The sequence below is a fragment of the Fistularia commersonii genome, chromosome 8 (genome assembly GCF_037954325.1).
Source record: "Fistularia commersonii isolate RoL2024-O1a breed Wild chromosome 8, RoL_Fcom_v1.0, whole genome shotgun sequence".
NCBI lineage: Eukaryota > Metazoa > Chordata > Actinopteri > Syngnathiformes > Fistulariidae > Fistularia > Fistularia commersonii.
Genome location: NC_141291.1, coordinates 2,370,442 through 2,396,824, shown reverse-complemented (window position 1 = coordinate 2,396,824; position 26,383 = coordinate 2,370,442). Strand labels below are relative to the sequence as shown.

Here is a 26,383-nt window from a genome sequence, read left to right as displayed (position 1 = left end):
GAGGGACTCACCGATGCTACTGTCTGTAACCTATTTAAACCTAGCAGCACCGGTTCTAGAGCTACTTGCTAACTAGAAAAGGTAGAAGAACTAATGTAGAGGACGAAAAACTGAAGAAATGACGAGTTATGATTTGAGGAAATCATCACGCGAATGCTCGGTGAGCCTCAAAAAAAAAAATTTATCAACGCTGAAATAGGAAAATTACCATCTTATTTCTCTCTCTGATTGAATTTCCCCATCCGCTGGATGCCCGGGGCCAACCGGCCTTCCCTGTAAATTCTTCAGTAACGTCTAGAAATGAACAAGAAGCTCCTTCCGCTGTGTGAAATCCAAACCGTTCACAAAGACAGCGAAAGATAGTTTACAGAAATTGTCCGCATTTGTAAAGCGCTCCACACCGGATGCTGTTCACCCGGTCATACATGTCCAGAACAACCGGACCATCAGGACACTTCCCCGTGCAAGCAGGAGTAGCCGGGAATCCGACCTCCGACTCTCCGATTGGACGGACGCAGAGCTTTCGTCCGATACGACGCCCCAGAGACGGAGTGAAAAATCACAGCGAGGGGATTGAAAGGGAAGTTTTCATTTTCCCCAGGCTCCTGTTTAGGCCAATTGAAAAGGTGTTCCCGGACGGAAAGGCAGCTCGCCAGCGGTTCCAAACAGCCGTGCCCCGCGGGTCACAGCGATTTCTTTAAAGTGAGGTAGCAATTTTCAGATCTGATGTGACGCCGCTGGGAAGACAGAGAAAAGCTACTTGGGGGCTTTTTTTTTTTTTCTTCCCAGATCTAAAAGTCTCACCTTCTGGGAGAAATAAAACAAAAATGCCGAGTGGGACCCGAGTGAATATTCTCCATGATGAATTTGCAGGGGATACTCCGTGTCAATTTATTATTTTTTTTGGTTATCAAATGACGCTTAAGACATTGATAATCAATGCACAAGAAGTGAATGATTATATATTTCTATATTACTCGTGAATGAGAGGGTGAAATTGTTTGTTTTTATGCTTTATATGGAGTGAATGAATGTCTGTGTGAATGACAGGCTGGATGGTTGTATGTTTATAAAGCAGCGGCGGGCCGTGAATTTCACACTAAGGCCTTTTTTAGTGCTATATTTATCAATCCACCCCTCAATAACTGCTATAAAACCCATCTTACTATGCAGTTAGCGGACTGAAAGTGACGGACAAATCCTTATCCTCGCTGCAACAGGCCAGCTAGCCCGACCTTTCTCAACCATGTCCAGCTTTTCTTGAGACGTCCATCTTGAAAATGGTCTTGACATTTTTTCTCTTCCTTCAGCTGTCATGGGTTGACAAATTAGCTATTATGTCCACGCTCGCCTGCTAGCTCTAGCTAGTACGCTCTCTGACTATCCAATCAAAGGGCGTGTGACACGTTGACGTTACCGCAGCCTTCCAGAAGGCCTTGGCAGACCCTGCCTGGCAACAAATAATAGCTGAAATGTGATTGGTTAAATGCTTTAGTATGAAAATACATGACCGGAAGCGCAGCCAAGGAAAAAGCTATGAAAGGAAGCGGACAGACCATTCGGAATTATTTAATAAGTATTCACAGACAAAATATAATTAAATTCAGATATTTTTAGGCCAGCAGAGAAGGCCTTGCAGGCCCGGACGGCCCACCACTGCTATAATGGCTTTATGTGACATATGAATGAGTGAATGAATGGCTTCATGTTTTTATACGGACGGAATAATTGCATATTTCTACATCACTTGTGAATGACAGGGTGATTGGTTTTATATCTCTAAATGCGGCCCAACTCTCGGCCAATCGGAGCCCCCCTAAAAAACCCTGGGTTTGCCGGCGCAGTTACGAATGACTGAATGAATGACAAAATGAAGTCACACACCGGCCAATCTCAGCGTATTCCCGAGGAGGAACCCAAAGAACCAGCCTTCGAGTCAACAACGTCAATAATAAAGCAAATTAAAACCGCTCCCATGTGTGGTTGAAGCCGCCAGCCGGCTCTCTGGGTGCAGGGAGACATAAATTACACGGCGCTTTCTCCCTCTTTTCTATATAAATATTACATAAAGCTGGCAGAGGAGGAGCCAGACGTGGCCTCGGGGATTGTTTGGATACGTTCTAAAGAGAATTGGCCTCCTCGTAACTATCCGGTTTATTTTTAAATCCTCTCGCAGCCACCCTCGCTCCACTTCCCGCCTGTTGTTTACCTGTGTCTTCTAAAGCTAATCGGCCCCGGACGCCCCCCTCCCGTCCCCGTTGTGTCGGCGTCCAATCAGCTCCTCTCCCGCCCTTATGTTCTGCAACCGTCTGCTCTAATTAGTTCACTTTGCGGTTGGGTTTGTCTCCGTCGTCCATCTGTTCCGCATCCTTTGTCGGTTCAGTCCCTGACCTTGCCTTCTTAGCGGAACGTCTTACTTCTGAGAATCCTTTTCGTGTTTTCTTTGAATTCGCAATTTACCCCCAGGTTTAGCGGCTCCTGCCTGTCAGCTGCTGATATCCCACGACGACCACCGGCATCTTCCGCAAAGAATTTATGCAAAACCGCACACTTGACTGGACCGATTCACTTTTTTTCTTTCACGAGAGCCGCTTTTTTCTATACGTGATCTCGGGCGAACGACGTAGACGGGCTTTTCGGACGGAAGCGAAAAAAGGGGTCGGGAAATGTGTCGTTATCTTAAAGTAACTGAAAGTGTTTAAGAAAACGCCAAAAACCGAGACATACCTTGAATAAGGAGTTGATTGAGGTGAAAATATATATGTTTGGCCTGAAAATGAATTTACGAAAGCCATCATTTTACAGGGAAACACGTTTCCACACTGTACATATGACAATAAACACTTTGAATCTTGAGTATTGTTGTTAAAACGTCAGTCATTCATTGTATTCATTTATTTTTAAACCGCTTTTCCTGCAATTATTGGTCTTGGGGGGGGGGTGGAGCCAATCCCAGCTCTGATTGGGCGAGAGGGTTCAGTATGGAACAGTCATCAGCCAATCACAGGGCGGCATCTAAAGACATACATCTATTCACCCTCTCATTTGCACAATTGGACAATTCAGGGTCTCCAGTGAACCTCCTGCATGTGTTTGGACTTTGGGAAGAACCCGGAGAACCGTGAGGAACCCACGCAGATACGTGGAGAACAACCATGAACTAATCCCATCATCGGTGGATTCCTTTAATTTTCTCACAATGTTTGTTTAAAAAAAAAAAAAAAAAAAAAAAAAAATCCAAAGCTAACCGCCGCGGACGACACCGTTAGACGGGCTTTTTTTTTTTTTTTTTTTTTTTAACATCAGAAAACCTACGACTGACGCCTTTACATCCTTCCTGTTGCACATTTCTATCACCATTAGAACAAAAAAGTAAAAAAAAAAAAAACAACAATCGCCGCAAATAGGGATTGTTTTGTTGTCTGCTGTTATTTATGGCTCACGTAGCATTTGAAGCAAGAGCAAAGAGTCTCTTAAATCCAGAGCTCCCTTTCAAGCTGATGGAGGGCTGTCACAGAACATCCTGATGGCGCCGTCAGTGGCTGCACAGACGCCGCCGCCGCCGCCGCGCACTGGGAATGACAACAAAAGACGACGGAAATTTCTATTTCTGCCTCAGAATGTAAGGAAATAATAACCCTCTTGCCTTTGGTTCTGGAGAGTTTTTATTATTTCTTAAGAGATCAACATTCCTCTCCTGTCTTCTAATCTTTGAAATGATTCAAAATGATCCTGCTTTTATTTTCTATATACTGTATTTTTCGCAGGCGCACTTCGAAGCCTCCGGCCCTGCGCCTTATAATCAGGTGCGCCTTATGTATGAATTCTTGTTACGCTTACTGACCTCCAACCAATTTGATGTGCTAGACTGTGCTCAAAAAGAAAAGTTTCAGTGCGACTTTGGGGAGCGACGAAGCTTTATTAAATTTATGGGTTGCAACTTTAGACAACGTGAGATAGTCACCCTACTTATATTGTTTTGTTCTAGTGGTGTATTTTTTACCCTCGTTGTTCCTTCATGTTGCCAATTGTCATCCTTGGTGTTGTTGTTGTTGTTGCCTATCTGCTGTCAATTTATTTGTAGATTTTATTCATTCATTTTTTGTCTTGCTATAACCTGTCCTCTGCCTTTCTATTCATATTAAGATAAGATATTAAGATATTTATATTAAGATAAGAACAACTTTAATACTTTTAATATTAATATTAATATTAATATACAATATGCAACAATATTAATATACAACAAAATTAATATATGTAATATATTAATATACAACTTTCAATATTTATATTGATATTTATTTTTGTTATTTATTTTATTATTATTATTATTATTATTATTATTATTATTTGTAGTAGTAGTAGTAGTAGTATTACAGGACTTTCTCAGAAAATTAGAGTATTGTGAAAAAGTTCTTTATCTTCTGTAATGCAATTAAAAGAAAAAAAAAACTTTTTCATGATCTTCTAATATTTTGAGATAGGATTTTTGAGTTTTCTTAAGATGTAAGTCATAATCAGCAATATTGAAATAATAAAAGGCTTGCAATATTTCAGTTAATTTGTAATGAATCCAGAATGTATGACATTTTTGTTTTTGTAATTGCATTACAGAAGATAATGAACTTTATCACAATATTCTAATTTTCTGAGACAGTCCTGTATTATTATTATGATTAATTTATTATTATTATTTTTATTATTTTGACATTACGCTGCTGTGACGAAGGAATTTCCCCCATGGAGATCAATAAAGTTTATCTTATCTTCTAGATAATCATGTAGTGCTGGAATACAACGCTGTTGCAGCCTCACGCTAACTTCAGGTGTCCGCTATCGCGAACAACGATAAACCAATCAGAAAACAGTGCGTAGTCCGCTCCTCCTCGCCTAAATTTTAATATTAATGTACATTTGTGTGTATGAGGACCCCCCCAAAATTCCGAGATCCGAGGGAACAAAGCGAGACGAATGAGATGAACAAAGTTCGACGAAAACGGGCCGTTTTGTTTGTCTTTATATATCGCGTGTTTTATCACGCGCCTCGGTTTATGAAAAAAAAACCCGTTCATTGATATTAGGCCGTATAAAGCGGACGCTTTCTGGTCCAAAAAATATGGTATAATGAATTTCTGAGATTTTTCTAGATTTTTTTTCCAGCCTGGACGCGTCCGAGTTCGCAAAAAAAAAAAAAAAAAAAAAAAAAACGAAGGACCCTGCGGGATCGGTTTCTCAGGACGTAAACGAACAAATGAACCCACAAAAAAAAAAGAAAAAATTGGTAAGAAGCTCAGCCTGCAGGGCGTGAGTTCCTTCCAGGAGGAGGTCGTTCGGGTCCCGGCACCCGTCCTTGGCTTTCCGGCTTCCCATAAAGAGCTCCACGCTCAGATCCCGGACAGCTGGCGCCAGCCCTCCATTAGCCTGCTCATCGATCTCGAAGGCTCCGGAGCTCCAGGAGCTCCGGAGCCTTCGACGTTGAAAGCCGGTCCGTCCAAGATGTTCTCCACGACGCCTATTCGTTTAGACTCCCGGGCGTCATCTGGGCGAGCAGCGCGACGCTCGCCGTCTGAGATTCCGGGAGATGGATCGGTGGAGGTTCCTCGCCGAGGAGCTCGCCGCCCCGGTGACGACCCAGGGGTGACGGACGGCCTGGACGGCGGTGAGACGGGCGGATGGATCCCGTGTCAGGAGACGCCGGATGAAATCCTTGGCCGGGTTGGACACGGACGGCCAGGGCTGCGGAGAAAACGGAAAATTGGATGCTATGCCGACGACACACAGCTGATCCCGTCCTTCAGGTGGAAACCCGAGTTACAGCTCGACTGTCCGACATCTCAGATTGGATGGCGACAAACCACCTGAAGCTCAACCTAGACAAGACTGAGCTGCCTTTCTCCTGGGGAAAGGTTGTCCGCACAAAGACCTGGCCGTCACCATGGACACCACCGCGGTGAGGCCGACCACAACTGCGAGAAACCTTGGTGTGGTTCCAGACAACCAACCGTCATTCTCAGGGAACGTCGCAGCAGTCGGACGTTCCTGCAGATTCCTCCTCCACAACATCAGGAAGAGTCACAGATTCCTTACAGAGGATACAGAGCAGATACTCATCCCGGCTCTAGTCATCTCTCATCTGGACGACCGCAACTCCCTCCTTGCCGGTGCCCAAGTGGTGACCATCAGGCCTCTGGAGCTTCTTCAGAAAGTCCCAAATTCTCCCTCACAACTCCCCTTCTTATGTCCCTACACCGGCTCCCGGTAGCCGCCCGCATCAAGTTGAAGTCCCTGGTGTTCGCCTACCGGGCGGTGAATGGGGCAACCCCGTCTTGATCAAGCTACATGTCCTGACCCGTCCCCTCCGATCCGCCGCCTTTCGGCGACCGTCCACCCCATCGCTCAGAGCCCCGGCTGCCGATCCAACCGGTCTCGGTTCTTCTCGGTCTCGGCTCTTCGGCGGTGGAACGAAGTCCCAAAAAGGTCCGAAACCCGGGGTCACTGCCCATCTTTCGCCGTGAGCTGAAAGCATACCTCTTCACCGAGCACTACCCTAGAAATCGCACAAATCAAAAATAAAATGGATGAACTGAATGTATGTATGTATATGGTTCAGAGAAGGTTATTTGGTTGAGTGGTCACTTCTGACTTCCGACTACCGCTACTTCGGATCTTCGGAGACCGAATTTCACTTCTTACACGTTGCTTTGGATAAAAGCGTCTGCCAAATGACCGCAAAGCAATGCATCCGGTCTCATCTACGTAAATTCCCCGTCACCTCCGGTCGTCGAGCCGCCGGCGCCTTTGGGAAACAAAAGCTTCAAATCAGCTTGCGAGAGAAGGACCGCGATCCGCGGGCACCTCGGGCTCCACGGGCACAACCGAAGTCAAAGGAAAGCTAAATGTCACTGGGCAAAAAAGGGAGGTGAGAGTCTTGGCTGAACGGATAAAGCCTTCGGGGGGGGGTTGGGCAGCCCTGCTCAGAGAGAGTGTGTGTGTGTGTGTGTGTGTTTGAATACATGTTCATGCATGCCGTGTGCTCATTTTTTTCCAAAACGCTGCATATTTCCCCTCCTCGCCGCGAACCCCCGGCGAAGAATCCTCAGAACAATCATCGCCCCCCCGGGATCGGAGACGGCTCCCCGTCATCCGGACGCCGGAGGTCTGCTCCCTGGACCGAGTGGGACTTGAGGGGATGCGAACGGTTGCCGTCGGTTACGTGATAACAGCGTCCCGGCGGCGCCTCCGCTAGCAGAACAAATGCTAAATACAGTAAAAATCAACTCCCCGGTCGTCCGGCGGCGCCGGCGCGCGCCCGGCCTGCCTCTTTAGGGAGGTCTCGCTCTCCATTTTAATCTTGAAATGCATTTCTCCCCCGCACACCTCTTTTTTTTTTTTTTTTTTTTTTTGTCTCCGGCGGGGTAATGACAATTAATCAAGCATGAAATTGACAATCGTGAGACTGTTGCCGGCGAGGGGAATTCAAAGGAGGAGGGCCTCGGCTATTCTTGAGGCGCGACGACTGGAGAGGAGCGCGCGCAGCTGCCGGAACACCGCCGGCTTGCAAATCTGCCTCGAGGAAAAAAAAAAAAAAAAAAATCTCTCCTAACTTTGTCCTTATGGTGTTATTTCCCACCTAGCTAGCCTTTTGTCCTTGACGGGAAATAGCTAAACCAGGAAACCCGAATCACGCATTTAAAACGTCTCCAGTCCCTTCTTTCGTTCCACAACTTGTAACATTCTGCCGTCATGTATTTTTGCGCCTCATTTTCATGCTCGCCGTAGGAAATGTGGCTACGCTTGCATAATAACAATAAACAACTCTTTAAAGAGACGTCCTGTCCGTTTTTGTGGCTCCTGCCACGGGACCGGACTTTGTTGTCCCGGTGTGTTCGGATTATCATTCGGGGATAAACGTCACAACGGCCAGGAACAAAACAAGCAAGAATGGTTTATTCAAAGTCAGGAAAATTCACTTACGGGATATCCCCGGGCCAGAATGAATGTCAGGATCAGGCTCATTTTATACCTTTTGGCCAAAAGGGTCGCAAGAAGTCCTGATAATGACTTCCCCGACCCCCTGGCTCTGGTCGATTATCCACAGGGGTGTCACTGGAAAAGCATTACATGACGGGGTCTCGCACTTACATTTTAACAGTCTTTGCAAATGATAGCGAAATAATAATGTGAGGTTGGAGATTCTATAATTTGACAGGAGATTTTGCAAGTCCCTCTCTTGACGTGAGCGTCCTCACGTCACTCAAGGACTATAATCCAAATAAACAGTAAATACAATGAATGTATGTCAACACGATGCTTTATAATCACGACCGAATATTCTAACAGTCCCGGGAAGCGAGCCGACGCTTTCGCTTTGCTCGGAGACGCGAGGAAAAGCTTTACGGCGGCGGGCGAGGGGGCCGGTGTTATACATCGGCGGTGAGCGGCGGCATGGAGGGAGGGAGGGTTGTAGATTCAGCGGCGGGTAAACCTACAGGGCTCGGGGTTTATTGAGCAACATCTTGTTAAGAGTGAATAAGAAGCTCGGCCGACTGTGTTTGCGCCGCGCTACATCTTTAACTGACAAAGCCATAATTGCAACAAATGAAGCCGCTGCTGGGAGGCTGGATTATGCTAATGCAACCGGGGATAATATACTTTTGAGTAATGAACTCGACTGAGGAAACCCCGCCTTTCCTTATCGCCGGCTCGGATCTGAATCACCTCGCGGCGTTTCCACGCGACGCTCCCGCTAACGACGGGCTAATCCGCGCCGCGGCTAAAACCAGGGGAGGGGGGTAATCGAAACACCCCGAACCCCTCGGACGCAAGGGGAGCCTCGGCTCCGTCGGGGCGCTTCCTCCACGGCCGGGGTCGGGAGGAGGAGGAGGAGGAGGAGTTCCGGCGGCGCTCACTAGGGGGCAGGATGGGTCAACCTTTCCCCCCTTCTGGAAGCGGCGCCGCAGACGGCGGGTCAAGAAAATATGGCTTCACTGACAAAAGTGGCGGCGGAATGCAGAGGAGGCAGGAAGGCGGCAGAACTAATGCTTTAAATGTAAAAGGCTACACAGATATGATGCACACACACACACACACACACACATGCACAGATGGAAACGGTCTCCCTGTTTCTGTCCAGTGTGAGTGATGTGCTTTAAAAAATAGCCCCGAAGTAATACAGACGCTGGTTCTCCCTCTTGTGTTTCCCAGCCTCCTCTGCTCACCATGTCGACGTGTGTGTGTGTGTGTGTGTGTGTGTGTGTGTGTGTGTGTGTGTGTGTGTGTGTGAGAGAGGATGTGTGTGTTAGTAGTACTGCAAGGCGTAGGGGAGAGTCGATGGGGATGGAGCGACACAGTGTGCGTTTGTGGTGTTGATGGTGAGATGGGAAGACACACACACACACACACACACACACACACACACACACACACATACTGACTTATCCTTTTCAATTCAAAACCCATCATTTAGAAGAAGAAAAAAAAAACAAGAGAAAAAGCCAAACTCAAATTTGAATAGTTTGAAAGGGGCGGCGAGGAGAAGATCTGGACCACGGGAACATCTTGAGCCGCCGGCAAACGTCTCGCAAGTCAAGGTGGATCTGCTCTTCGGTGGAAGAACGTTTTCATGGGTTTACATGATCTGACAGGTCCATCGCCTGTCCGATGTATTCATGACGTCCAGATGAAGGGTGTTAGATGTTCTGGAGATAAATTCAGACTGAGATGGTTTTGGACGTGGACAGAGGAGGGATGGTGAAGATCTGGGTGGAAGGATGCTGAGCTGAGGTCTGGAGGAAGACCAGAGAAGCAGAGGTGAAGCTGTGGAGGTTCCTCTTTGGGATTGAGGAGGATCAGGAAAGTCCATCAGGGGGACGTCGCATGTTCTGGAGACGTTTGGACAAGAGAAATTCTGGGTTCTATCTGGGTAGGTTGGAAGAACCAGGGAGAAGGTCTGGATGGAGACCAAAGACGGCAGAGAGAGAGAGACGGAAGCAGGTGATTGGCTGAGGCGACCCCTGAAGGGAGCAGCCCAAAGGAAGAAGATTTTAGGGTTTCTCTTGGAATGACCGAGAACTTCCATTTACAAGGCGACTTGATGGTTGTCCTTGTACCATCATGTAGTCTTCTTCTGCAACGACAAGAGCGTGTTCTCAGGAGACCATCGGTATGCTCGACCTTCTTTCCAATGTACCGGATCTTTACCCACATTTGAGGTCCTCCCGTTCTCATCAGCCTCTCCGACATTAAAAACATCTTTGCGTGAAGAAGGAGGCCTTTAACTGGAAGCCTCCGGGTTTAATAGGAGGAGGGAATTGCAGGAGCTGTTGAAAGTCTTGTTGTCCGAAGGAGAAGCACCCTTCTGAACCTCGTGAAGAACACTTCTCGCGGCCGAGGCCCGCATTTCCACAACACTCATGTTCCTTTGTCACATATTATAACATTATCAACTTGTCGCGACGGAGAGTACGAGTCATGATGACAACAGCCCCGTTGTCAAGTCGATTGCGATTGCTCCGCGACGTCCCCTCCGGATTTATCCGTCTGAGGATTTTCCATGTCGGAGGCGGGTAGTAAGCTTCTAAGAAATCGTAACTATAAGCCTCTGCGTAAACTCTGGAAGGATTGCGCGGTATTGTTTACTTTTGGTGGCCTGTGCATTGGCGAGCGCAGAGATGATGGTCCCGGCAGTTGCGCAGGAGCTTCTCGAACGCCTGAATGTCAGTCGATCCCCGTGAATACGGCAGGAGTTAAAGCCTGGTGAGTAATCCGGCCCGGGGTGTATTCGGCGTGAAAGAGCAAAACCAAACATACCGCTGAGCTCCAAGGAGAAGGCTAATAAAACAACTCATCGTTTGTCATCTGTACGACGGAAAGGGGTCCGAGGGGCAACCCATTGGGGGTGACGTCATTTTTTAAAGAGACAAAACAGGGGCGAAAAATATGAACAAAATAATAAATATTTTGATGCTCTTCACTATACGGTGAAAATAAAACGTTATCATTTCTGCGTCGAGCTTTGGGGATTAACGATTACAGGGTTGCGGTCGCTAAGCTACGATTCGCTACGACAGCTACGACAGCTACGACAATGGGTCGGTCGGAATGGAGAACGGTGACAACATTTTTCTTCTTCATTAAGCTAAATATCAGTTGGCCAAGTCATTAAAACAGAGCTGGAGGCAGCAGAGGTGAAAACATGGAGGTTCCTCTTTGGGAGAGGATGGACGGGATCAGGAATGAGTCCATCAGAGGGACAGCAGGTTAGATGTTTTGCAGATAAAGTCATGCCGAGATGGTTTGGACAGGGATAGTTAATATGTTGGTAGAAGGCTGCGGAGATTGGAACTGCCAGACAGGAGGCCCAGAGGAGATTTATGATGTCGTGAAAGAGGATATGAAGTTAGTTGGTGTGAGAGTGGAGGATACAGAGAATAGGGTTAGATGGGGGCAGATGATTTGTTGTGGCCTCCCCTGAAGGGAGCAGCCGGAGGGGGAAGAAGCACGAGTTCAGGGGAAATTTCCTGGCTCCTGTACTCTCAGCCTTCTGATTGTCCTCTGTGCAATTCTGTGCGTTATCAGGGAGCTTGCGGATGCCTAGCCAAACAGAGCGGTACCACCGGAAGTCGGTGGGGTCAGCGTTGTGCAGTATGCTCAATGCCGACGTCAGAAAGGAACAGAGAAGAAGTCAAACGGTACCACCGGAAGTCGGTGGGGTCAGTGTTGCACAGTATGCTCAATGGTGACCGGAGAAGAAGTTGTCAAGAGTCGACGGGTCACCATGAATCTAATGGCTCTGCCTCTTTCTGAGAATGTACATCATCACCAGCTCCTGGGACGCCGCCATGTTTGTTTTTGTCAGAAATGAAACACAGTATCGGCCTGTGAACTCTGGACTGCACTGCTCAACAACCACAATGGTGGAAGACGCGTAGAAAGCACGAGAGCAGTTGACTTCTGGACTGTTGACTACTACTTCTCTGCAAAGGACAGAGAAGAAGAAGTCAACAGTCGACGGGTCACCGTGAATCTTCTCTTTCTGAGAATGTACATCATCACCAGCGCCTGGGACACCGCCGTGTTTGTGGTTGCCTGAACCAGAACACAGTACCGGCCAGTGAACTCTGGACTACATTGCTCAACAACTACGGCAACACGAAGCACATGGGCAGTGACGTTTGAGGACGTTTGAAACAGATGTACCTGTTTATGCCTGAGCATACATGAGTCTTCTGGCTAAAGATGCTGTAGAGGACCAGCAGGAAGGTAAAAAGAAAAAAGTTCATCCCTTTGTCGTTAAAAACATTGACCTCGAAGGGCCTCATGAACGGGAAGTCTTCCCTCAACAGATGATGCCTCCCGTTTTACTATCAAGTCCCTCCTGGAGGAATCCGGTTTGCAAATCACATTTCTTTGCTGGCTGTCAGACCAGACTTGGCTGAGAGTCGCTGGCAATGTCGTGAAGTGTGCTAGACACACTCGCTAAACAATTCCCCACGCGCTCGAACGGGAAGCCATGGGCCCTGGAGCTCCTGCTGCCGATGCATAAAGGAACACCCTCAAATCTAGATGTGTAGAAACATCAAAAAACAGCACTTACGTCTTCACGGAAGCTGTATTTTCCTCTGAGAATCGAGCCGTGGAGCCGTTTCCGACAGTCGTCCTCGAAGGGCATGGACCCGCTCAGCAGGATGTAGGTGACCACCCCGAGGGACCACATGTCCACCGCACAGGAGTAAGGTCTCCTAAGCAAAACTTCAGGGGCCATGTACTCAGGAGTTCCACACATGGTCCTCAAGGACAAGGTACTTTTCGTACCGTCGTGCAGATTGTCGGTACTTGCGACGTCAGAGGCTGCGCCACCAAAGGTAGCAAGTCCAAAATCGGTCACCAGAAGTCGGGAATCTGCCCCGGGGTGGTAATAGAGGAGATTCTCTGGCTTTAAGTCCCTGTGGGTGATACCGAGCCCGTGCAGGTATCCGACCCCTGCGAGCACCATTTCCAGAGCCAGGGTGGCATCTTGCTCCGTGAAGCGTCCCTTACTGACGACCCGGTCCAGGAGTTCCCCGCCGGTGGCCAGCTCCAGCACCACGTAGACCCGTCCGGCGCACTGAAACACCTCGATCAGCCGGATCACGTTGCGATGCTTCACCCGCTGCAGGACCGCCAGTTCGGAGGCGCAAACCTCACGTCCCTGCGCCGCCTCCGTCTCCATCATTTTTATGGCGAACGGCTGGCGGGTCTGCTTGTGCTCTGCGCGCACGACGCGACTGAAGCTCCCGCGGCCGATCAGAGCCTTGATGTCATACCTGGAGACGACAGATCGGAACAACGGGATCAACGATGGACTCCTGAAGAACAATCGTTTCTGACGTTTACCTTGAACTGGTTTTGTTTGGAACAAGATAGTTTGATTAGAAATAAAGGAGCATTTTTTAAATTTTATGTTAGCATGCACGCCCGGCGCAGTACTCCCGCCTCACTGCAAGAAGGTCCCTTCTTGGTCCCCCATCTTTTCCCCATGTCTGCCTGGGGCTCCCCCGGGTTCCTCCCACACCTGCAGGAGGTGGACCAACTGGACTTGAAGACGTTTCAACGATGGGTGAAAACGTCTGAAAGTGACGAAATTCAAGTCCAGTTGGCACAATGAGAAGATTTTGACGCAAATTCACCACAACCTGGATGACTAAGAGCCTCCACAGGGAGGATACTTCGCAAGACCAGGTACTTGTATGTCCGTATGGAGGCCACATCATCGGGATGCCCAACGACAGAAATGCGACGCTCATTTGAAAAGATTATTGATAATGAAAAATTCTATCCTGCGTTCTCTACAATGCACCCATCACCGATGAACCACTTCATTTCCGACCGGAAATGTTCAGTTCCGAAGACTCGACCTCCTGAGCCACGCTGCCCCAACTCAACTGAGAGACCGACTTGGCTCGACAAGATGGTGAGGGAAGCCGGCTCGCTGGTGGGACCGAACCTGGATCATCTCCAACCGGTGGCGGCAAGGAGGGTGAAGGACAAACCGGGAGCTCCTTCGGCCGACGGTTGGTCCCAAACCCGACGCCTCGGACGCTCCTTTGCACCCACGACCATCAGACTGTACGACAACTCTGACCGGCCTGAGGTGCATCTGTGCTGCTTCCGCAACCTCACTTCCTTCACATCCACATGTCTTGCACTAACTCTGCTGTCTTTCTTATCCTTGTTGGTCCCAGCCGGCACACATCCTGCCTATTTCTGCTTATTTAATTTATTGTCACTCTATTTGTATTGTCCTTTAGTTCTGGTTGTGTATTGTTCACCCTTACCGTTCCTTTATGTTGTCCATTATTATCCCTAATGTCGTTCTTGCTGTCTATTTATTCAAGGATGTCTTGCTATCTTCTGTCTCTCTTTATATTTATGTTCATATTTATTTTACATTATAACTGTTTTGCCGCTATGACAAAAGAATTTCTTCTTCTTCTTCTTCCTCTTCTTCTTCTTCTTCTTCTTCTTCTTCTTCTTCTTCTTCTTCTTCTTCTTCTTCTTCTTCTTCTTCTTCTTCTTCTTCTTCTTCAGGTGTCGCCAGAGCGAGTCAACTTTCTCCATCTAACCCTATTCTCTGTATCCTCCTCTCTCACACCAACTACCTTCATATCTTCTCTCACTACGTCCATAAATCTTCTCTTTGGTCTTCCTCCAGACCTCTTGCCTGGCAGCTCCAATTCCAGCATCCGTCTACCAATATATTCTCTATCCCTCCTCTGTCCATGACCCAACCATCTCAGTCTGGCTTCTCTGACCTTCTCTCCAAAACATCTAACATGTGCCGTTCCTCTGATAGACTCATTCCTGATCCTATCCATCCTGGTCACTCCCAAAGAGAACCTCAACATCTTCATCTCTGCAACCTCTAGTTCTGCCTGCTGTCTTTTGGTCATTGGAACAGTTTCTAGTCCAAACATCATCGCTGGTCTCACCACTGTCTTGTACACCTTTCCTTTCATTCTAGCTGATGTTCATCTATCTCTTGGTACCCCTGACACTTTTCTCCACCCATTCCAACCTGCTTGGACCCGTCTCTTCACCTCTTTTCCACACTCTCCGTTGCTCTGGACTTTTGACCCTAAGCACCTGAAATCCTCCAGCTTCTTGATCTCCACTCCCTGTAGCCTCACCGTTCCACCCGAGTTCCTCTCATTCACACACATATATTCTGTCTTGCTGCGACTAACTTTCATTCCTCTCCTTTCCAGAGCATACCTCCACCTCTCTAGATGTTCCTCTACGTGTTGTCTGCTCTCACTGCAGATCACAATGTCATCTGCAAACATCATGGTCCATGGAGATTTCAGTCTAACCTCATCTGTCACCATTGCAAACAAGATGGGATTCAGGGCTGATCCCAGATGGAGTCCCACCTCCACCTTGAACTTCTCTGTTACCCCGACAGCACACTGCACACTGCACAACACACTGTCTCAGAGCTAGCATACATGTCCTGCACCAGTCTAACATACTTCTTTACTACATACTTCAAAAATTAAAGTTTATCTCATCTTAATTGAAAATCCTGAGAAAGAAACGGAGCCTGAAGCCAACCTGGCTGGAAGACGCCGCCATCCAAACGCCGCCAACGACGACTGCACTGACTGAAATCGATCGACGGACGAAGGAAACATGAAGTCGGCGCCGTTTCTCACGATAATTCACCTTCTCCGAGTGTGAATCGAAGACGGGACTCCGGAGCCGCGGCAAGACTTGCAAATAGCAGATCATCATCGGGCACGATGGAGGACCCAGAGATGGATGAAGAAATCCATCCATGGGAACGAGAAGGTGAACCTCCTCCCGCTTCTGCCGCGACCTCGAGTGCGGGAAAAGGATCGCAGATAATAAATGAACGGTTGAGATAAAGGAAGAAAAAAAAAAAAAAACAGCCAACAACAACATTAATAATAATGATAATAAAAGTGTTAGAATATGAAAACATACATGCCTGCTTGACGGATGCAAACATGTTCCGGTCTTATAAATAGTGGACTTGACAGAAATTTAAGAATCATGACATTCAAGATGTCTGAGCTCAGGAGTGTGTGTGTGTGTGTGTGTGTGTGTGTGTGTGTTTGAGGCGCAAAACCACAACAAATTCTCAAAGTGACGAGACGCTGAGTGACAGCGGGGCCTGCGTGACTCCAGACTGCTGGATGATTCGGAAAATACGGCTCTCGGGCTCAGACGTTTGTAAGAGAGACGCGAACGAGAGGCTGAGGATGACGACACACACACACACACACAACCACACACACACACACACACACACAAACACTTTGCAGTACTTTGTATACCTGTGTGTGTGTATGTGTGTGCTTGTAAAACATTTCTGGCCGTGCATCGATTCCAGAAGGCGATTTGCACAAAGTGTTTATTTTATTTTATTTTATTTTATTTTGACACCGAGGCCAAAGTAAACAGACGCGCGGGAACGACGCCGAGGCTCGTCAGCTTTTACCGCCGCGCTGAGAAGATTTGCGGGACTTAGTTGTAGATTACACAGGATTATTTTCAGCGCTACGTTTTAAATTCTCTAATGTGTGATAGAGGATGTAGCAGCTGGAAACCTGTCACATTTGTATTCAGATACATTTTTATAATCTCTGCTTAACAACAACACCGAAGCTATTTGGTGTAGTTTTGGATCTTTTTCTGGCCCTTCAGGCTGCTCCCTGCAGGGATGACAGCCAATCATCTGCCTCCGTCTAACCCACGGCCAATCATCTGCCTCCGTCTAACCCACGGCTAATCATCTGCCTCCGTCTAACCCACGGCCAATCATCTGCCTCCATCTAACCAACGGCCAATCATCTGCCTCCGTCTAACCCACGGCCAATCACCTGCCTCCGTCTTACCCACGGCCAATCTGCCTCCGTCTAACCCGCGGCCAATCATCTGCCTCCATCTAACCAACGGCCAATCATCTGCCTCCGTCTAACCCACGGCCAATCACCTGCCTCCATCTTACCCGCGGCCAATCTGCCTCCGTCTAACCCACAGCCAATCATCTGCCTCCGTCTGACCCATGGCCAATCATCTACCTCCGTCTAACCCACGGCCAATCATCTGCCTCCATCTAACCAACGGCCAATCATCTGCCTCCGTCTAACCCACGGCCAATCACCTGCCTCCGTCTTACCCACGGCCAATCTACCTCCGTCTAACCCGCGGCCAATCATCTGCCTCCATCTAACCAACGGCCAATCATCTGCCTCCGTCTAACCCACAGCCAATCATCTGCCTCCGTCTAACCCACGGCCAATCATCTGCCTCCGTCTAACCCACGGCCAATCATCTGCCTCCGTCTAACCCACGGCCAATCATCTGCCTCCGTCTAACCAACGGCCAATCATCTGCCTCCGTCTAACCAGCGGCCAATAATCTGCCTCCGTCTAACCAACGGCCAATCATCTGCCTCCGTCTAACCCACGGCCAATCACCTGCCTGCGTCTTACCCACGGCCAATCTGCCTCCGTCTAACCAGCGGCCAATAATCTGCCTCCATCTAACCAACGGCCAATCATCTGCCTCCGTCTAACCTACCGCCAATCATTTGCCTCAGTCTAACCCACGGCCAATCATCTGCCTCCGTCTAACCCACGGTCAATCATCTGCCTCCATCTAACCAACGGCCAATCATCTGCCTCCGTCTAACCTGCGGCCAATCATCTGCCTCCGTCTAACCCACGGCCAATCATAGGCAAAAAAATAAAAAAATAGGAAAAAAATGAAATCAATATGATTCTAAATTTAAAAAGAGAGACGTTAGAAGATAGAATATAAATATAGAATAAATAGACGGCAGATAACGGATAACAAAATGGAACAGTAAGAGTGAAAAATACACAACCAGAACTAAACAACAATATAAATATAGCCACAACGGCATCGACAGAAAATAAAAGAAACAAAAATAGGCGGAATGCGTGCAGGCCGGGACCAGCAAGGATAGAAGTTAGTGTACCGTCAAAAATATAAAGAACTCAAGAAAATAAACAGATAAAGATAGCGGGAGCTGCTGTGACAGGGTCTTGTCTTCCAGTGCCATCTTTTTTAAAAAAAGAAATCTTTTACCAAAATACCGAACGGAATTCACAAAACCGGAATAAAAACTACATATTATGTGAGCAAAGACAAACTTTTTGCACTTTATTTGACTAGATTTTATGTCTGACTAACTCCACCCTGTTGGGTTTCATGAAAAGCGCTCTCGTCTTTTGCACTTTTTTTTTTTTCATTAAATAAGTCAACAGATTGTCATGAGTTAATTTTGAACAATTTTTATTTATTAATTCTATTTATTTATTTATTTTTTTTTAAGAAGTTACTTCCTGTTTACTTTCTGATTGATGGGGTAACAATTAGCAATTGATCCATGTTTTTCTCCCACTGCTTTAGAATGGCGGGGTTTTTAAATGGCAAACATGCGTTTTGAAAATTTAAGATTTGAAGATTTTAAAAAGTTTTTAAAGTTTTGGAGTTGTGTTGAAAGTTTTTACATTTTGGAGACTGGTAATTATTTTATGCCATGCGTGTCATTGTAGCGTGCTAGCACTTGGAAAAACCTGTAAATTAAAAATAGAGTTGGTTTCGCATTCATGAGATGAACAACGGATTTTTCATATTAACATCGGCAGCAAACGATTGAGCTGATTTTTGTCGGTACGTCGTGAAACGGCGAAAATCAGCGGTGGTAAATACAGTTCGCGAACATCGAACAGAAGCAGGATGATGCTCAAAAAGAAAATAAAACTTTGAAAATTTAGTTTGCTTTTTAGGAAAAATAAAAATTCACAAATAGACGTTTTGGTTGCCTATATTCACCCTTGCTGTCTTTTTTTAATTTTTATTTTTTATTCTGTTTTCCATTCTTAACCTCGATGTTGTTGTTGTCTTTGCTGTTTATTTATATGGCTCAAAAAAAAAAAAACAACCAGCAGGAAAACCAAATCCAGACCTCCATGGGTTCTTACATTTGCTTACGTTGATCATTTTTGTGTGATTTTGTTGTCAGCACATAAAACTATGTAAACAAGAAGGATTTAAAAAGAATATTTCCTTCATTCAGATCTAGGATGTGTTATTTTACTGTTCTCTTTATCTTTTTGAGCAGTATATATATATATATAAACATATATCTGTACATTTTTTTTTTGATTTTATTTTTGATGTTCACAATTTTTATTTTTTTCTATTTACAATATTTAGTTTTTTCTTATTTATTTCTCTCTCTCTCTCTATATATATATACACATTTATACATACATACGTAAATATACATATATAATTATTTTTATTTTTTTTTCATCTTCTTAATCATCATGATTTTCTTGTTCTTGTTCTTTTGCTACTTTCTAATTGTCTCTCTATTTATATTCATATTTATCGACATAAACCGCTGTGACAAAACGAACCCCCCGATGGGGATCAATAAAGATTATTTTATCTTAAATAAACATTGTGTTATATTTACCTTGCAGTGACCCGCGGATCGAACCTGTCCTTATATTTAACGATTCTATCCTCCCTCTGCTCATCTCTGGAGATCTGCTTCCTGCCGGGAGAAGCTGCCCGGAGCTCCTCGCCGCCGCCGCCGCACGCCGGAAACCACCTTTTCCCCTGCGAGGGCTTCTCGGGCACGCCGTCGAACGCCGTCACGTAGCCCTTCTTCGTCGCCCCCGGCAGCACCTTTCCGGTCCCGCAGCCCATGGCGGAGGAAACGACCAAATGAAGCCGATATCGGCCCCGAAATTCAAAAACCCGAAAGACAGGGGGGCGCGGATTGTTTTAGCGGCGACGCCCGGCGGCCGGACGTCTGAGATACTCGCTTGCCTGATGAAAGCGTCGCGTAAACGGTAACTTTCTTTGAAGCTTTTGACGCCGATCGCGCCGTCAGTATGCAAACGGAGCCGAGCCGAGGAAGGAAACGCAGCCGGGGTGTCGGAGACGACGAGCAACGAAGGGGGGGGATTCGCTTCTGAAACAAAGAAAATAAAACCGTCGTGTTTTCCAGAAGCTCTCCTTTCTGACGTCCAGGCTTTAAGGACAATCACATGGTGGGGTTTTCAGCGTTTGGAGTTCCGCTCACACAAGATTTACCCATTTTCCCAATTTTATTTTTGATTTTATGCATTTCTTGGAAAGCTTATAGTTAGCATTAGCCTAGCCTTGAGCTAACCTCTCCTTCTTCCTGTCTCCTCCGTCCTTTCACAAACTCATGACAGACACCCCCATATCTTCTCCCGGAGAAGAACTGAGACCCGGGCAGTTTTTCGGCCGTCGGGTCAAACAGGACATGAATGACAAAACATTCTTGTCGTGGCAGCTAGATTTGAATTTCTTAACTTGAAGACGTTTCAAGTCCTCAAATGTAGAGCGAACTTCCTAACAATTTGCACAATTCTGTACAGCAACATATATATGAAAATCTATTCTAAGGTGGGCCGGATGGGTAAAATCATGACATAGGAACTACTGTTATGTACCTATTGTTCAATTCACTCCTCACACCTGGTATTTTTTAGCTTTGCGAGCCGGATTAAACCTGTTCACGGTCCTAATCCGGCCCACAGGCCTTGAGTTTGACACCCCTGATTTAAAGAAAAAAGTATTTAATAAGAATTTCATTCTTGTAGATCTGGGATGCTATTTTAGCGATCTCTTCATCTTTTTGAGCGATGTATTTATATATATATTTATATTTTCTTTTGTAAAATTTGATTCTTGATGTTCACAATTTTTTATTTATTTTATTTAAATTTTTTGTAATATAATTAACAATTAATCATAATTAATAATAATTCATATAGTTAATTTTTTTGATCAGAGATGTATCTATTCACATACACACACACACACACACACACACACAGACATATATATATATATATATATATATATATATATATATGTATATCTATGATTCTTATTTGAAAAATTATCTTATTCTTGATAAGACATTCTTTTTGAGCAGTCTATTTGTTCTTTGTTGCCTTTTGCTATTTTCTAATTGTTTTCTTATATTTAGAGTCATTTTTATTGGATTTTATATATATATATATATATATATATATATGTGTGTATTTTTTTTTTCATTAATTTCTATGGTGTTCACAATTTGATGCTGTCACCCCATGTTTTGTACCATTATTGACGTTATATAGTTTTTTCCGATTCTGTAACACTAATCTTCTTTACATCCACCAAGCAAATTCTTATAGAAGCAGCAGAATGCAAACATTTTTTAGGTGCGGCGAAACACTCCCGGTTGGATTCCCGCCTCCTCCGAGTGCGTCGAAGTGTTTTTGACACACACACACACACACACACACACACACACTCCTCTGGCGCTGCTAGACGGCATCCAAACTTCTCATGGTTCAACCACGACGGGTGAAATGCAGAGAACGAAATTCCCGCAAGGGGTTAATGAAGAAAAATAAAATGATGCGATCTGACCCGGGTGTTTTTAAGTCGTAAACATCTCTAAGCTTCTCTGCTCGGAGAAGCCGCAGAAGACGGCCGGACGAGAACGCACGAGGGATTCCTAATTGCGGATCCTTACGAACGCGGCGCTTGGCAACGCGGAGCTATTTCCTCGGTCGCGTCACTTCGACAAGCACATCCGGCGTCGTTTAGAGCGTCACACTCCGGCGCGAGTCTTATTTGTTTTTGGCTGCATTCCCGAGGATCGCGGCATCTGTTTGCAACCTCTGCAAAGCCGCGTCGCCGCCCTCGCCAATTGCTTCCGTTTCAGTTCGAGTTCAGCGCCGGAAAATAAGAAATCCGAAACGCTGAAAGAGGGAAGTTGTAAGCAGAACCGACTCCAATGCTGCGCCCCGCTAGCTAAACCCGCCCGCCGTTTTTTTACGCTGTTTGTTCTGATACGTCGCCGCCGGCGAGCGGAACGTCGGCCTTGTTGACGGCAACTTTCTGCAGCGGCGTGCACGAACGGGCGCTGAACTCGAGGCGGGGAAAAAGTGCTATTTCTGCATATCTGAACCTGCAAACCCATCAAATTAATACAGAAATATAATAAACAAACTTAAAATGACTTAAAATGTGAATGGGTAAATGGTTGCAAGTTTGTGGCCCCGTGATTGGTCGAGGTCAGGGGTCGGCGACCCGCGGCTCCTTGTGGTATTTTTGAAAATAATCAATTTATAATATAAATTGAAGAACTGTTAATAACAAAAATATTAAATATATAATATATTTTATATAATATATAATATAATATAATAAATAATATAATATACTGTTATATTATATAACAATAATAATAATATAATAATAATAATATATAATATAAATATAATATAATAATATAAATATAAATAATCAATAATCAGTACTTTATTTTTGTTTGTTCATTTTTGAAATGTCATTTTAAATGTGAAGATTATGGCGATCTTGTAACATTTAAATCAAACGTGTTAAAATATTTTCGTGGCTCTTAATAAGCGACTGCACGCGCCGCTAAAAGGATGACGGCATTTTTATTCTGCTGAGTTTTTTTTTGGTTCATAAATACAAGACGGACTCAAACAGTCATTGAATATTTTATTTAAAAGTAACCTTCAAAATATTTTGTTGCATGCAGAAATGTCATTTAGTTTTCTCTGCAGTTGTTCATTGATTTAAAAAAAAATGCAACATATATTTTGTTTATATCTATAATACTGGTTATGGACAACGAAATAATGAACGAAATTAAATAAAACTCCCCGAAAAAAAAAACAAAAACACGGGCCGAATCATCCAAACATTCGTGGAGGAGATGAAGGGAAGTCAAGCAGATGAAAAAGCACCTTCTAAATGCACGTATAACATTTTAACTGCATTAAATCATGTATTTCTAGTGTGTGTGTGTGTGTGTTATTTAGAAACATTTGCAGTTTTCTTTTTTTAGAATTATATTCTGTGCTTTGGATCCATTTAATGACATTAACAGCCTTTTTTCTTCTCTGGAAATAATTTTAATAAATTTGCTGCCGGACATGAAAAAAAAGGAAATTAAAAAAAAAAAAAAAAAAAAAAATCTGATTTCTAATTTCGCAGAAAAGAAATTCTCATCCATTTTGTGTTTTTTTTAAAAAATAGCTCAAATGTGTGTGTGTGTGTGTGTTTGTGGCAGAAGAGCGGAAACAAAACATTCAATTTCACCCCCCCCGAAACTCCATTGTTTCATTTATAAAACATAATCCGTGTGCAAATCCCGATAAAAACCGCGAGCGCCGTTGATGTCCAAACACCAGATCGTGCAGACGGACGCGCAAAAATAAAAATAAACATCCGGAAAAAAAAAAAGAGTCTATTTGTAATTTTCTGCTTTCAGCGGCGTCTCATTTAAACACGTTATTTTTTTTTTATTTTTCCAAATAAAAACATCCCAGATGTGCAGCTTTCAACACGAGACGCATCGCGAAAACAATTTTTTCCCCTTTTTTTTCCGTATCACAGAAAAGCCGAGAACTTAGCCACACACACACACACACACACACACACACACACACACACACACACACACGCTGTATATGAAGAAACAACCTGACCCAGAACCCCTCACGCCCTTTCAATACACAGGAGGACGGACATCACATCAGCGCCGCGGTGGTAAATCGCCCTTCAGAAGTCCTCCTCCGGGGAGTCGGCGGTTCAGCGTTTATCGAACCGCTATCTGATTACTAAAAGGCTGTCCTCTGTTATAAATGAAGCCGCTACATGTGTGTGTGTGTGTGTGTGTGCTGTCGGCGACGGCCGGGCCTCGGGAGGGAAAACCATTAAGGGCCGCGGTGAATCGGTTTAGGCCGGTGGTTGTAGAACGGGGGAGGAGCGCCGGTCGGTTCATTACCGGCGTTATTGCGGTCGTCGGAGGGCGCGACGCCTCGGCGCGACGGGGGAGTCGAGCGCAAACTTTAAAATAAAATAAAATAAAATAAAATGGAAGGGTTTGAAGTGGCTCGGCGGAAACGAGAGGCTTTTTTTCCCCTTCGGCTTGAACGGGGAAATTAATAACGGCGCAGAAATAACGGGCTTCGATGAACGCTTGGACTCTTACATTGTTGGCTTTAAGCGCTCGAAGCAGAAATTATTATTCTTTACGATTATTCTCTCCGACGGGAGCGTCGAAGGATATTCGGTTTCGATAACAGGGATCAATATTCACTTGTTTATTTTCTATTAATTTTAGTTTCATCCCTTGCGCTAAGCCGCACTTTTAAACTCACCCATGCCATCCACACCATGTATATAACTGCACACTATGTAAATAACCTGTGTATTTGGAGTTACTGCTAACAGCTAAGACAATTTATATTTCATTATATTTCTTATTCTTCCTCCTTTCCACTATTATCTATTACTATTATGTTTTTACTTGAAACTCTGGCGCAACAATTTCCTTCGGGATGAATAAAGTTGTTCTCATCTCATCTCATCTCATATTTATTTTTATTTTTCGAAGTGCGTAAAATGCATTGAAAAATGCATTGGAAAAAAAAGGATATTACAAAAATTATTCAGAGGCTTTGCATGAAGGTTGGAAGGTTATTTTATATGTTTAAAGTTATGATTTATATAATTTCAATGAGGCACGTTAATTATTTACATTATTCCCTGTTGTATATGAGGAAAATATGTATAGACTCTTTTAGAAAATACTTTTTATACCCTCAGATTTTATTTTATTATTATTATTTTTTTATTTTTTTTATTTTCATTTTAAATAATTATTTGTCTTATTTATTTACTTATTTTTTTTGTTATTGTCTGTTTTTTAGTATGTTATGCTGCTGCCGCCAAATCATTTCCAAATCCCGGGATCAATAAATTAAATCTCTCATCTCATTTCTGCTATTAGCATTTAACCGTTAGCGCTACCGGTATTAGCAATTATTAGCGATAAATAAAACCCGACCGGATTTGATTCGAGCTTAAAGAAGGCGCGGAAAAAAAAAAAACGCTTGGAACAACGTGACATTTGATTGAAAGCGTCCGTGACCTTCTTTTTTGTGACGAGAAAATCAAGCGTTCAACACTGAGATGCGTGAAGACACGACACACACCCTGTCCTTCACACACTCACCCACCCTCTCTCTTTATATATACATATATATATGCATTTAATTATTGATTTTTTGGGGGGTATTTTTCATCTTGTCACTTCATTTCCCTAAGCTACCGCTGAAGAACATTATAACAGCGTGGATACGTGAATAAACAGCCGAATGATTTGCCCTCCTATTTGGTTTAAATGAGAGTTTACATTTGTGTCGCGGCAATTATTTATTCATTTGTTATTGGTTCTGCTCATACGGAGGTGGATCTCGTCCCGGTGGGACGCCGGAACGGGGGCGGGAAGCACCACGGGCCGCTCGGTAATAAAAAAAAAAAAAGACAAAACAACAACCCGGTCAATCATTTGTGGATTATTAACGTCCTGAGTGGATTTTTTGATTCGTGGGAGTTAAAACCCGGGGGTCCCCAAGGAGAACCCATCGAAGATGTTTAGATGCTCGTCACATAGACGAGTACAACCTGGATATTGAATTGACATATAAATGAAAGAGAAACAGTGACAACGACCAAAAGACAGGAGGCAGAGCCGGAGGTCACAGAGATGAAGATGTTGAGGTTCTCTTTGGGAGCGACCAGGACGGAGAGGATCAGGAATGAGTCCGTGGTAGATGGTTTGGAGAGAAGGTCAGAGAAGCCAGACTGAGATGGTTGGGTCATGGAAAGAGGACGGATGGTGAATATATTGGTAGAATCATCGGCGTCCAAATACAGTAAACCCTTGTTTTTTGCGGGGGTTACGCTCCAAAAAGAACCCGTGATAGGCAAAATCCATGAAGTAGAAACCTTTATTTTTTTTTGCAATTATTATACAATTAAATACTCTATTATACATCGCTGCTGTCGTCCTTATGTTTTTTTCTTCCTTCTTTATGGAACGAACGGAAGATTCATTCATTCCGTAATGCCGACCTACAGCCGCATAGCTTTTAGCTTCCCTTAGCATGTCCAGAAGTTTAACTTTATCTGCCATAGATAGCATCTTCCGCTGCCTTTTGGGCCCTTTTGTCGCTCCAGGGCGTTTTGTTAACATGGGTTTTAGAGAAACTCGAAATTGCAAGAGAATTTGCACGAACGTTTTGTAAATTCGGCAAGCTGTTTTACGTACGTGTACATATTAAACTGCAACGTTATTGACGCACAGGTAGAGAAGAAGCGGAGTGACTTTTTAGCCAATCAGAATGCAGAACACAATGCACGATGCAAATCCGTGAAGTAGCGAAACCGTGAAAAGTAAACCGCGTTATAGCGAGGGATCACT

General features: G+C 44.9%; 1 protein-coding gene across 1 annotated transcript; it reads right to left on the bottom strand.

Annotated features, from left to right (window-relative positions):
- Positions 1–411: 411 nt before the first annotated feature.
- Positions 412–19,755, bottom strand: LOC147231585 (serine/threonine-protein kinase H1-like). The gene is given in 4 exon segments (XM_086151612.1): positions 412–520; positions 5,516–5,739; positions 12,599–13,307; positions 19,520–19,755. Coding segments are annotated over 4 exon segments (1,278 nt in total).
- Positions 19,756–26,383: the final 6,628 nt, after the last annotated feature.